The sequence below is a fragment of the Lissotriton helveticus genome, chromosome 4_1 (genome assembly GCF_964261635.1).
Source record: "Lissotriton helveticus chromosome 4_1, aLisHel1.1, whole genome shotgun sequence".
In the NCBI taxonomy this organism is placed as follows: Eukaryota; Metazoa; Chordata; class Amphibia; order Caudata; family Salamandridae; genus Lissotriton; species Lissotriton helveticus.
In genome coordinates this window covers 251978515-251993225 of record NC_136063.1, presented here as the reverse complement: position 1 = coordinate 251993225, position 14711 = coordinate 251978515, and the positions used below count along the sequence as shown (strand labels likewise).

The 14711-nt window shown below is 44.4% G+C and overlaps 1 protein-coding gene across 1 annotated transcript in view; it reads left to right on the top strand.

The window, feature by feature from the left end:
- Positions 1 to 14711, top strand: part of TG (thyroglobulin) — an 825201-nt gene that overhangs the window by 741802 nt on the left and 68688 nt on the right. Inside the window, exons 44-45 of the mRNA XM_078686739.1 lie at positions 4018 to 4199; positions 9548 to 9655. Of these exons, the coding sequence (XP_078542865.1) occupies positions 4018 to 4199; positions 9548 to 9655 (290 nt within the window). The remainder of the gene's footprint in view (positions 1 to 4017; positions 4200 to 9547; positions 9656 to 14711) is intronic.

Genomic DNA, 14711 nt, shown 5'->3' with positions numbered 1-14711 from the left:
ACAATAAAGAATAAATGGGCTAATCCCATTGAATATGAAATGAGCCACCCTCTCCTGCTACGTTATCCCCCCTAAAGACAGAGCCCACAGAGTTAGAAAAAACAGAAACTCCAAATATCTGGGCCGCAAGGACAAGACACCTAAAAGTCAATGTTCCATTCACATCATGTCCTTCCCTTTTTAACTCCTAAAGTACACCCTCCACCACCTTGTGACTTGAAACTCAGCCACAGTTCTCTTCGCCCTCAGAGTTGTCATGGATCCCACCAATTAACAATGTGTCTAAAAATGTGTTTTCCACATTTGCTCTCTTCGCATGATCTTTCTCTTGATAACAACTGAATTGCTCCTCTGTGCACGGACTTGTTGCGTATCAATTATGGCGAAAGCAGTTCCGGAGATCTCCCCACCAATGTGTTATGTAAGCTTCAAAGAACGCTAAACTATCTGCAAACAGGGTATATGACACCCCCAAAAGAAACACCTTCACAATAACATAAGGATTAGAGTTGATGGCATCACCCCTCAGCAATCACGGAAACAGGACATAAGTCATCCTCTACCAGCAGATCCTAAGGAATCCTATGCTAAACATCTGACCCACAACTTTCAAAATAATCCCCCAAGCTTGACCCACACCGCACCAAAGCCAGACATAACTTGGTCAGGTCTGGTTTGGGCCTGCAGTCAACAAAACAACATTAATTGAAGATCGCCTGTATGACGCACAAGGCCTTACACAACAATACTCCGAGCTACCTTGCTCAGAAACTGGTACTTTATGCTGGGAATAGAGCCTCCAGAAGCTCCAAGAATCTTCTACTGAAACCGCTTTGCCAAGAACAAACTTATAACCGATCCTTCTCTGGAATGGCTCCCAGGATCTGGAATGCTGTGCCCACAGAAAATAGAATGAACCCCTCCACTGCCTCCTTCAAAAAAGAAGTGAAAGCGATTCTCATGGCTAAATTCACATGAATTACTTAGTTATTACTGTATTCTAATTATTAGTCTGTCTTATTGAGCACCATATTGTAATTACTAGTTTGTACTTTTGAGCAACATATATCTAATTCACCTCTAATTGTATGTTCTTATGCTTATACTTGTTTCTAATATGACATATAAAGCGCTCTGATACCCGCAAGAGTCTTGTTCGTGCTATATATAAAACCTTCAAAATAAATAAATAAATTCGACTATTTGTGAGCAAAAGCACAGAAAGGTGTGCTAGAATTTATTGTAGTGTCTCCCGCCTGGTGGGGCATATGCATGAAACTCTGTACATGAATATGTTTTCCCCGGACTCCTGAGTGCATACCTAGTTAGGATGGAGATCAGAGCACAACAGGCAGACACAGGAAATGTATATTGGCAAATCTGAGCAGCGATCACAATTGAGAAAATGAAGCTGGATATTGTAGGTAGGGTAAGAAAGGCCCATGCAGAGGAAGGAGAGAACGAGGGATATCAACCAACATCATATACTGAATTTAGAGGCTGATTGAGGAACACTTCAGATATCTTAGAAGGACTATGAACTCCAAGATGATTTCTGGGTATTCAGGTATGGAGGCCAAGCACTATAGGTCTACTGGGGATTCTGGATTGAAGGCAAGAAATTGATTTTAACAAATGTTATGGGCACTATTGATGGGTCATATAATCCCCGTCCTTAGGGGCCAATTACGATGGCGGGCGGACCTGAGTCTGCCCTCCATCGTTGCGGTGCTTGGGACCACCCGTTAGTAAGGTGACGGTCCCGCTAAGCTAATTACGATGCGCCCACCACTATGGCAGGCGCATCCAGGGCCCTTCACATTGCAGACGATGCTGCTGGCTGCAGCACAGTTCGCAATGCGAAATTGACACGTAGTGTATTTCCCTGCACTACGTGGCAGGCACCATGTGCTCCACCCGGTTCCAGCGGCGATGGGTAGGTGCTTGTAACGAAGCTCAGGTATTCACCAACATTGTGGTGGAAGATCTCCCTGAAGCTTTACCCGCTGGACACTGTCGTTGTCTGATTGTTTTTAACTTTAGGTATTAACAATCACAACTGAAGAAGGGTAATGTAATATTGTTCTCCCCTTCACCCACCAGTGTGGTAGCCAAACGAGCTTACATACACCATACTTCGTGGTAACAGTGTAGACAGTTACATACATCTCTAGATACTTGCTAATTAGTCCCCTTCTGGTCCTGAAGAATCGCTCAACAAATTTTAGAGTAGCGAGAAACATGTTGACCGGACTGTAATATATTCCAGACGAGAGCGGGAAACATCACTTTCCACTGCTCTCCTCTAGGAAATCGTTTTTAACTAAAGCAGTGTCCCTTCTGAATAAAGCATTCCTGGTAACACTAGCTTTATTTTAATTTACATAATCACGTCTACCCTGAATTCTGGCCCCATACCCGCACTTCATCCATACGGCAGTTGGAAAAAGATCTCCGCTAAAGAGCCCCTCTATGAGGTGTTGCCAGTTGGGTATTGCACCGCCGACCCAACGAGGAGCAGGTCCAAATGATGAAGCATGACACCTGAAAGGGTGTGTGAGGGCATTAAAATCCAACAAAATGGATTCCCAGGGTGACCATCTGGCTACCCTGTTCTAATCCAACTTGCACTATAGACTGTATCTATACCTTTCTCTTTCATGAGGAACAACACGACAACCTTTGTATATACCATGTGGTGTCTGCCACTTTGTGCAGGGAAATGCAGGGGGGTACCATGGATTCTCCCCAGTGCACAAACACCCTCCCCCCCCCACAGAGAGGGTCCCGCAACGGGCCCCCAAATCCATTCTCCGCCAGCCTTTCCATGGCAGTTCCCCCGCCATGGAAAGGCTGGCTGAGGCCAGCATTGCGATCTGGCGGACAGTGTCTGCTAGGCATCGCAACCATTCACATCCATCTGTCCATTCCGCCAGGCAATCGTGATGATTGGCTGTGGCGAAAGCGTAGCGGGCGGTCTTTGCACCTGCCATGCTTGCAGAACGATTCCCATCACCATCGTTATGTGGCGTGGGAAATTGCCAGCCAGATGGCGGAGGGCCCGCCACCGCATGGTTGGCGGTGGCGGGCCTTCGGCCATCCTAATGAGCCCCATAGTTATAAGAAAAGGATCATTAAAACAGGAATCTCCAGTATAGAAACCCTTTAAAGGTTTGATGGCATGTCTGAGAGCTGCATAAACCCAAGGAAAAAGGCATAGAAGCACACTCAAGCGCCCCATTTGCATGCATGATTATCACATCCGGTACTGTTTTTTTCCTAGGAAGCTGGTAGTTGTTGCCATGTGTATCTCATTTTAAACAAAAATATCTAGACTGGATGATCTACAAGGTGCCATATTGTTGTAAAATTTGGGAAGTCAGTGATATCAGCAGCTGCCTATAATTTGCCCTGGCCCTGCCCTTTCTTCGGTTGTTTTCAGGGTTCATGAAGGCAGTGCCAGGAAGAGGAAGTAACCATGGCTCCTAGAGAAGTGTCTACTTTCTTTAGGTTCCTCTCTTATGTCAGCCACAACACATTCTGTAAGTTGTCAACTTGTCTGTTCAGGGTCTAAAAGTGGGGTAAGGGTGACCCTCTTATGTCATTTGAGGTCAAAAGGTGCATAAACTCACCTCCGTCCCCCAGCATTTGGTGAATTGGCGCCATTTGAAATTATTTTTGGAACAATAATTCAAACCTTGAAAATGAACGGCATGAACCCTCAAATGGAGTAAATGCCTTTTGTATCTACTTAAGGTTCCTTGCACAAGGGTCAGGATGTATTTGCAAGTGCAGAAAGAGCGAAAACTCAAGATAATGTGTTCCCTAAACGCAGAGGAAGGTGTTAACAAAAGTATTATGTCAGATGTTTCCAGTAGCTCATCTCCTTGCAGCTACTGTATAAACACAAACAGCTGCTTTTTCTCATATGTGTATTTTTCTTAACCACAAATTACTACATTGCTCTGGAATTTCGATGCCTCTCTAAACATGCAATAATTTGTTTGTGCTCTGCAGAAATTCGAAGAGAGCCAAGGGAGAGGGGAGAGCAAGACCGCCTTCTACCAGGCCCTGCAGAACTCCCTGGGGGGAGAGAGCCTGAACCCGCTGGTCAGAGACGCCGCCGTCTGGTACTATTCCCTGGAGCACTCCAGCGACGACTATTCCGTGTTTTCCAGGGCTCTGGAAAACTCCACACGGTAAGGAGCCCGGGCACGGGGCCAGAGGTGGCGACGCCGCTCTGCAGCCCGATCCCCACACTCACATGGTAAATTAATTAATCGTTTCCTCCTGAGAGGATATAAGTGCTGTGGTTGGCAGGTAGAACACCCGCCAAAACCGGAAGCGTTTAATTTTCATACAACCCAGAAATTGCCTGTTTTTGTCCTCGCGTGGAAATGCACTCCGTCTTCAGGTCAGTTTCAGTCAAAGCACCGGGGTGATGGATTGAAGAGTCTGTGTCCAGAGTTCAGTGTTTTTTTTTAGCACGTGGGCTGGTGTCTCGCGCAGCACCTGGCCTGGGCCCTCCACAGCTGCGTGCTGCGTTGACTTTGGCAACCTGTGGAGTACAGAAGGCACGGAGCCATCCTAAATAGTTCTTCAAGACACACTGTAGCTGACAGGCCCTGCTAGCGCGAGGGAGTTGGAGTGAGGCCCGGGTGCCGCCATCATATGTGGTCTGCACAGCCAGCGCCTACGACGTGGCGGAAAATGGCTTCCGAAGGCTGGGTGAGGAGGCAGCTTGAGGGTGCGCGGGGACACGGGCCGAAACTAAATGTAAAGTTGTCATAAAAGTGCAGCATAGGAATAGGCTCTTCCTTTGTGTTGGTTCCCGTTTCCTCAGTAACATTTGCTATACATTACCTGCAATAGAAACATTCTAGACACACATTTAATAATAACACTAGTTATTGGCCTTCACCTGAATCTGTGTTAGAAGAGCTATAATGGGGAATACCCAGCATTACTGACCTGTTCAAAGGCGAGTAATGCTACAGGCATGTGAAAGTGCTAGCCCTGGCGCCTCGTGTCTCGCTTTCTGTCCCTGCCTCACTCAGTTGCTTATTTTTAGAGAGCTTCAGGCGTGGGCCTGTCATTATCAGAGGGACAGTAGTCACTTGTTCCCTTGCCCATTTCCCAGGTGGGCTGGAGCCCATCAGAGGCCGGTCTTTAAAGCCCAAGGGCCACTTGGGGCCTTGATACCACCACATGGCTCCAGCATCTCTTTCAGAAGCCACTGGGAATTTCCTTCAGACCTCTTCTCATTCCTCGAAACTTCTAAAAACAACCAGCGATTCGTGCATTGACTCTGGACACTAGAACATACTTCTAAGAGGGGCCAGTTGTGTACATTGTTCTGCGACTGCACAGATACAAGCGTTATTATCTATTATAAATATGACATGGCCCTATAGCACACGCAATGTTAGATTCAAGAGTAGGGTATTCATGTTATTGTTATAAAATTACTCTTTAGATATTCACCAATGACACCCACATTTGCCTACAAGAAATAATTACCCGAAGCAACATCAATGGGGAGGACCTCCAGTCTCATACATATCTAGGGAGTTATGAAACTCCAAGAAAACAAACATGGCGAGGCACAATTCCAGCAAAGACACACGAAAAGGTTAGGATACCAGGGCCATCAGCTAACCCAACTACACTGAACTGCGTATCACAGGCATACACACCATCACTCACACAAAGGTGCCCCACTCATACCTGAATGAGAAGGCAAAGGCTTTCAAGACCAGAACCTTTATGAGCCATCCATTGAGACAGCACACAACCTAACAATAACAGATAAGAGGGGAAGGAGCACACAGAACAAACCTGGGGACATGGTCTACCAAGAAGACACGAAGGAGAGGAGAAAAGTAGGCATGTGCAGTATACCTGTGGAAACAATTTCAGTAGCACCATTTTGACACACGTGCCACAATATGCCCTAATGCATATGCTTTCTGCTACACCCATAAAGGCCCCCAGTCACCAAGAAAGAGGTAGCGCACAGAGACCGAATGAGGAATTAAACACCCCCATCTAGGCACAGAGAGGGAGAACAAGGAGGCAATTACAAACATAACTGTATTAATATGCCAGTAGGAGAAGAAAGGCAAGATCAAGCAGATGTTGGCTAACAGGAAAAGTCAGTCCATAGGCCCTTACACAATCATCTCCATTCAACAAGCTTTTGGCACTCCAAACTAGTCTACACAACACCGCACATGCATTACTGATTCTCTATCGAAGATCTATCCGGTGTTATCCCATGTGTGCTGTGGATCTACCAAAAGAATGACATTGGGTATATGCCCTTCACCTATAATATGAATGTATTATTGCATGATTAAGGTGACTGTCAGGTTGGGTTCTGGGCCAACGACTCTCTAGTTTCCCTCTGGGTGCCACTTCTTTTCTTGAAGAGGAGGTGTGGTTATGCTCATAAAAGACATATTCAGCATTTATAATATTCAAGTGTTGACCCCACCCTTTAATACTACAAAGTATTTTGACAATCATGCACATCACAATCTTTCTGTTTTTTTGTTCTCAAAGTTATTGTCACATTGACTTGCAATTTCGTTTGGTACATTTCATGGTTTTTGCTGATTTTCAAAGATCAGCTTTTCAGCAGTTGATCTGCCTTAAATGATTTAAGCACTTACAGTGCAATACCTTAATTCAAAAACAAGGTTGTATTCCATCAGCAGCAAACCATCTAGGTCTGGAGGAACACAAATTCTGGGAAGTCCTTTTTGGGGTGCCTTAAATGGAATGCATTTCTGCATCAAACACACCAGTTATATAGTCACCTTCATTAGCTTTACCAGTATCTAAGAACAAATGGAAAAGAAGGAAAACTCTTCCATGTTACAAACTAGGGGACTTCTGGGTGTTACTTCCATGTTTACAGGACTCGAAAATGGTTTCAGCAGCTACCCTTTAAGACCACAAAACATCACATATTCAGTAAAAAAAATATTCAAACGGACACCATAGCTTTGAAAGAGCTCATGAGTAACTTGCAGGACGCAGATGGTTCAAGGAACCAGAAGACTCTGATGCACACAATTATTCAATTACACAATCACAAACCCATATACATCACAACTGCACCGATTGACTCAAGGCCACTATAATGGTCCCCAATGGAGACATCAATAGGGGTAACTTTGATCTGTACATACCAGTCATGGGTACAACTAGCACATGTGAATGAGAGGAAAAGCACATTACCTCCTTAAGAAGACACACATGAAAAATATGGAGACATTTACAAAACCTTCAAGCACAAAAGATTTCAACTAAGTAAGTTAGTCTAGAGCCAGTACCTTTAAGTAAGTCAGGGACAGCATTTGCTTACAGAATGATGAACCCTCACCCCCCTAATGTGGCATGTTTATATTTGGGTTCCCATCTAGCACTTGTTATCCACATGGTTCTGTTGAACTTTTGTTGGGTATGTGGTGTAATGGGGTATAAATGTGCGAGAAGAGACAGTGGTGGCAGGGTTTCTAATTGTGTAGGTCGGGGCTGTTCTCTGGTCTCAATTTATTCTTACCTCCTATTTCTCAAGATTAAAATATTTATCAGAAGGTCCGTTGTTGTTTAACTTTACAATATCTGTTCTGGCAGAGTACACGTTCTGATTGTTATCTCCTTTAACAGTTTAGAAAGCTGTCCTGATGAAAGTGCCTTATCTTCTTTGAGTGTCGAAACATGTTGACTGAAAAGACAGTCAGGGTTGAGAAACAGACCCGCTTGTTTGTATCCCCATCACACCACATACCTCACAAAAGTTAGACACAGTTAGTGACAAGAGGATACTGTAGATTTTTGCCTGCTGAATATTTTGTCTGAGAAATTAACCTGCTCTGGGAGACACTAGGTACCTTTATCCAGATCTGCACCCTTTCTAACATCAGCCAGGACATACGGCTAATGGACGTCTGCAAACTATTTTAAAAAAGCGTCCAGGCTGTCTACTCTACTGGATAATTCTTCGGTAATTTTTCCTGATAGCCACAATGATGTGCCAGTGTGCTCAATTAGCTGTAACCATGGCTTGTCATAAACTACAGTGGGCACAAAACTAATTAATTGCAGTGTTCAGTCAATCTGGCCAAAACCATGGTCACCTCAGGGACAGAGTGTAATTTGGCCAGGAGTAACCTTCACATAAGAAACTCCTTTGGCTTTGCAACTTCTTCGGAAATATTTTAGATAAATACAGCTTACGATTAAAATTACTTTAAGAAGAAATCTGAGCCTGTGGCTACAACAAATGTACCTTTCACAGGTGAAACAGTGTGTGCTTACAATGGCTTTGTCAATTTTAAAATGTGTAACACATTTAGAAACTTGCTCTTCATAAATGATGCAAGCAAAATGTCCACACTCTTGCCTTGTGCAATGCAGTTGAACATGAATGGTCAAAGATTACTGTTTTGTAATCTAAAACATGATCCTAGAATCGGTCTTACTTGCTTTAGGAATGGACTGCTTTAAAGGTAGACTCTTTGAGATGATAAAGCCAATTATCACAGAAAACATCTTGCTGAGTTCGGCCCAGTCACTTTGGTAACATAAAGTATCGGCCAAATCAATATTACTAGTAGATGGAAAATATGACTCTCCACTGGTTCAGTCTCCGACATTTTAGCGGCAAATAGGTGCTGTGATGTCCTAGCGGGAAACAGCACCATATGAGTATTGGGGAATTGGGTGCAGAAACTGACTTCACTGTAGTTCCCTGTTTCTCTGGGGACAACCAAAGTCAAAAAGATAATACCATGGTATTACCACTTCACAGAATTACCAGTCCCCACTGTATTGTAGCCTGCATGGATTTGAAGAATCTGGTTTATGGTCAAAAAAATGAAGAAGCCAAATTGAGGGCCTGGTTTCTGTCTTGGCGGACAGGATTACTCAGTCAAAAACTTGAGAGATATCCCGTCCTCCAAATTACAATATCATTATATCCTATTGAACTTGTAATACAGCGGGCGGAATATCCGTCACAATAGCTACTGAGTATCCCATTGTCCTAGATCGTATTCAGGTTCTTAGTTTCAAGTTCGTGGCAAATACAATCTATTAGAAATGAGGATCATTGTGACAGAGCACACCACTCTCATTCTAGCCTTGCTTATTTACCTAATGTGCTCGTTTGTCATAAATTGTCATTGTCACTTGTTGCATGAAGCTGATGCAAGGGGCCTCTCTGGTACAAATGGTCTTACTGGTCCCAGATATCAGCTGCGTTCCCACAAAATATGCTATGGATCCCCACATGTTTCAGCATTGTTGCCCAATCGTATGCCTTTTGTTGTGGTCAGATGTGAGGAGACAAAGTTACCCTTCATATTTGAGAAATTGCATGATGATGATCAATATTTTTTATCATAATCATAATTTGACCTTATTGCGTCAGACAAACCATACAATCAATTATTAGTAAGCACTGTCAACTATTGTATTGGTATGATGCTTCTCCGGGAGAATTAATGAGTAACAATTTATTTTTCTTTCTGTTTAGAGATCATTTTGTTATCTGCCCTGCGATAAATATGGTCAGGCACTGGGCTGAGACGAACAGGGGTAATACGTTCATGTACTATGTGCCCGAGAGTGCTCTTCAGAGCAGGTAAGGTGCTGCCCTTTAACTGGGAATTGAAAGCATTGGCTCAAATAATGACTGTTATGTATTAACAACTTGTTTTAGCTATGTTGTTGTTGCATTTAGCACCAATATTTTGCCTAATGTCCAATTCAAATTGCTGTTTGTCCTAATTAATTATTTGTACTAATACTACATTTGAACGGCACACACAACAGGCTAGGTGGGAAGATGTATCCCTATATTATATTCAGCACTGAGAACTGCTATGAGATAAGCCATTGTCTCAGAATGGAAGGAGTTAGTAACAATGATTGATGGCTTTGCAGAAGCAGCTGTTACAGTTTCTAACTGTCCATATATGTGTGATGGATTCAATCTAATTTTTATTACTCACTGTGTTTTGGCTTAAAAGCTCCCTGAGTCTGGCCACTCTGAGGAAGTATTGTCAGTGTGGCTGTATTTGGTTAATGCATTTTAAAACTCAACCTGTTAGTCACAAGTTGCTTGACAAGTTCAGTTTTCAGAAATGTATCAATAATGAGTTTCTTTGGTTGTGCTCTCGCAGTGTGAGAGCTATTCAGAGTTTGTCTCTTCTATTCTAATTACTTGCCTCAATATTTAACCTCTTGCACTTCTGCTGGCAGGTGATTAATAATGTGTTGTCTGAGTTGACTGATGTGTTTGTCATGAGTATCAATCTCTGCTGATCAGCACCAGGATTGGTTTTTTTTCCAGCAAGGTTCAAGAAACTCTCTTATATTCAATAACAGATGTGGTCCAGGACGTTTCTGGTGCTGGTGTGACCCTCTTGAGTGAGTCACAACAACACCACAAACTGTCTGGGGTATTTCACTCTGATCTGACTAGTGTATGTCAGCCATACGTTTATGGATGAGCTCGAATAGTCTAAAAATGAATTAGAATAAAATGGAAGGTGGTCCTTTTTGGTAACAACCCTTCCTTTTGGACCCCGGAGGGGTGGACAACAAATTTAGGTGATTTACCGAAACCAGTTGAAAAGGCCAAAAATATTGGGGTAATTGTGGACAATAGGCGTACCTTTGCTAAACAGGTCAACGCTCTTACTTCGGCCACCTTTTTCGTTTTAAGAAAAAATAAAAAGATCCTTCCTTTTATCTCGATATACTATCAAAAACTGGTTATATCAACTTTGTTATTGGCCAGATTAGATTATTGCAATGGTCTTTATCTTAATATGCAGGCCCAACATTTGAGAAAACGTCAGGGTACTTCAGGGTTTGCAGAATACAGCTGCGAGAGTCCTTACTCGTACTCCCAAAAAATTTTTGGTCAGTGGTCACAGGTTACTTGTGAAGGAGAGGATCCAATTCAAAGCTCAAAGCTTTGTACTTTGGGTACAAGGCTTGGCACATTTGGGTCCTCAAGACTTAGCTCAGTACAGATGGTACTCTCCCACTAGGTGACTTAGATCTTCCAATTCTAGAACTTTGAGGGTACCAAGATTTAAAAGAACAATCGGGGGTGGCAGAAGTTTCTATTTGGGCACCATTACCATTTGGAATAAACTTCCATTATCTATCCGTTCAGCCACTTCCCTCCTTGAATTTAGACGAGAGTTGAAAATCTGGCTTTTTAGCAGATCCGATTATTGGTAATGATTTCTGTTCGCCGGTTTGATCTTAGGTTACCGCCAGGGCACAGTTCGGTAACAGTGCACTCTAAAAATTCCAGACATTAACATTAACATCTGAACATGGGAAAATGTTTGCATACGTCTAAAATTGTCTAATATGTTGGCCAGTTGAGTGACGCTGAAGGTACATCTATATTTTAAATAGCAAGGGTGACCTATCAATTTCAAGGACAGTCCTCATCACTTTCACCAGACGAGAGCTGTCCTCTGAGTGATTTACCAGGCTGAGCCTAGTCAGTTGACTATGATTGTGGAGGAATTATTAGAACCAGTCAAACATGGTGCTAGACATTCCTATCCACTCTTTTAGACATTTTAGGAAAACGCTTTTCTCTACTGTGTCATTGGGTGATAACATTTAAACATGAATCAGCACACCGTGATTGCTTTCGCCATTCATTTTCAGTTGTTATTGCTGTGCTGGGCTGTCTCATTGGTTAAAACCAGACTAAATGTCATGTAGTACAGTTCATTGCATCTATTATGTAAGTATGTTTTGGTAACTCCAAAGTACAAACCTAGCAATCAACAGAGCACCGAAAAAGGCGCTAGCCCAGAGGTCACATGGGTGGGGTAGAGTGATATGTAGTAGTGAACTTAGAGATAGAGCTCCTTAACCGCATGCGTGCGGGCGGAATTCCGCCCGTACGCAGGGTTTTTAAAAAGCGCACTTTACGTGACAGGCTGGGCTCGTCATGAGCGTGCGAGGAGGCTACGCCATGACGAGCCCAGCTCGTCATGAGCGTCGAAGGGGTTAACAGGATTATATTTAACCACTTAAATGCAGAGGATCTTTCTAGTGTGGTGGCCGTGAACACCGCATTGCTTAAAAGAAACTTTCTGGTGCTCACACCAGAAGGATTTTCTTTTCAATATTAATGTTGGGATGCAAGGGTAAATATTCCCCTGCATCCAGAGATAAAAAAGACATGTCAATCACTGAGACACATATCACGCTGATGTCACATTGATTGAAAGTGAAACCAGTCTGCGCCACTGGCTTAAATTGGTTTCACTTTGATCGGTGCTCGGGAGGCATATGTTAGCCCCCAAGCAGGGATCCAAGTGGGAGAGGTACAGCTGGGAAGGAGACAAGGTCCCCTTTTCAGCAATTTCTCTCCCTAGTGGGTCCTCCCTTGGAGTTTGCCACAGGACCACAATCCCCAATCAGGGATCCACCCACTAGATCTTGGGAGTGGCCTCCCAGGCACAAGCATCTGCTTCTCCACTGGAAAGTGGGTTTTGAGGGGCAGAAAGCCCACCAGATGAGAGTGAATATGAATAAGAAAAATGGTGGTGGTGGCTTGCCCTGGCATTGGGCCATGCCCCCATACAAAATATCTCCAATAGTCTTTCTGATCTCCCTCGGGCCGCAGTTTGGGGGTTTACCCTTGGTGGGCAGAATGATATGTTTTACCCGGCTCGGGGACAGAAAACCCATTAGACACCAGGGAAAATATTAAAAAAGGAAGGGGTGGAGGCCCCTAAATCTGAACTATAGAGGGATTGATTTTGTTGCTGAAGAGGCAGTCATCATCAACCACTTGCGGCTATGCTGTTTTTGTACTGACTAGTTGGTAGTCTTGAATCAGGTTAATATTGCTGATGTGTCCTGTATCTGGGTGGCAATTACCTTCTCAAAGACTTTTTCAACAAAAGGGAGGTGGGTTTAATTGGAAGTTGGTGATGTATGATTTTATTCCTAGGTGTTAAGTAGAATGTTGAAGGCTTCCAAAATAATTTTGGTGATGGAGTAACCAGGTAGATTAAAGTCTCAGAGGAAGGTTAGATATAAGGGTTGAATGGACGCGAAGGTGGAAAGGTCCATTAGTTCTAACATGAAGTGCTTTTAGTGTCTCGGTGGTCTGCAGATTATATGAAAGGAGGGTGTCCTATAGGCTGAGAGAGGAAATTGGCAGAAAAGCTTCTTATTTGTCATGGTGTTGTTGCATGTGCAGTGCCATCATGACTTGCGTATGAATCACCACACTGTATTTTTAGCCTTGTTATAATTGTTACCATTTTCGTCATTGCTGCTATTTTACAAATTGACTTCTGAATTTGTACTTCTAAATTGTGGAAAAGTGGAAAACGAAAACCACTTTAAATTGAGCAGACATCTGCTATCTGCGCTATTTCATGTACAAGTCACTTTAGAGGAGTACTCTAAAGTGACTTGTAGCCTGCATAATCAAAGACTCATCCAGCTAGCTCGTAGCGCTAGATTGCCCCGCCTGCTGCGCATTACTGTTTGAAACTGCCGAGGCCATTTAGATCGTCACGCCCGACTGCCTAGGTGCGCTTGTGCAACAGCAGTTCTTGTGCTGTGCTGCCTGAAATTGTATTTGTGCCTGTAATTGTAAATTGTATTTGCGCCTACGCCGCTCAGATCGCGCTAGCTTACATTGGGCCCCAGTGTTGTTTGGACATTGCCTGCTTGCTGCCATTTTGCTTGTTGTTGTCCTGCCTCCTTCCCCTGACCTCCACCCCGTCTCCCAGCTGACCCTCCCTCACCCCTCCCCTTCCACTATCCGCATATGACAGATGCGTTTTCGCGCAGCATTCATGCGCAGCGGTCGCGCCCCATGCGCGCCGAAGGTGCGCGAAAGGTAAGCCCGTCTACGCCCATCCGCGCCTGGACCGCGACAGCCCCCAACACCCTAAATTCACATACGATGCCGCTACTCTCCTCGCCCTCAACCCCGGACGTACACCATTATGCTGCGAAGCTACCCCAGGACGCACTCACGGCCCATTCGCCTGCCTCTCCTGCAAATTCAACTGCTTCAGGACCCTCACCAAACCCACGTCCTCCAAACACAACTCCGACTCTAACCGCCTGAATTGCATCCTGCTTAACACCCGCTTGGTCCACAAACACGCTACCGAACTCTGGGACCTACTCGACACTGCGTCACCGGACATCGCCTTCCTTACAGAAACATGGATGAACACATCACCAGCACCCGACATCGCCATATCCATACCGGACGGCTACAAGATCATCCGCAAAGACCGCTCCAACCAAACAGGAGGAGGCATCGCCATCATCCATAGGAACACCATCAAAATCACGACCAGCTCGGACGACAATCTTGCAACCGCCGAACATCTCCACTTTCAGATCCACACCGACCCCAGGACCACACTTAGAGGCACCCTCATCTACAGACCTCCAGGAACCCGCACTCAATTCAGCGATGACATCACCGACTTCGTCAGCCCACATGCCCTCACCTCCGAGAACTACATTCTGCTGGGAGACCTCAACTTCCACCTTGAAAACAAACACGACAGCAACACCTCCACCCTTCTGGATAACCTGGCCAATCTCGGACTCAATCAACTTGTTGACACCCCCACTCATGTAGCCGGACACACGCTCGACCCTATCTTCCCTCCAGC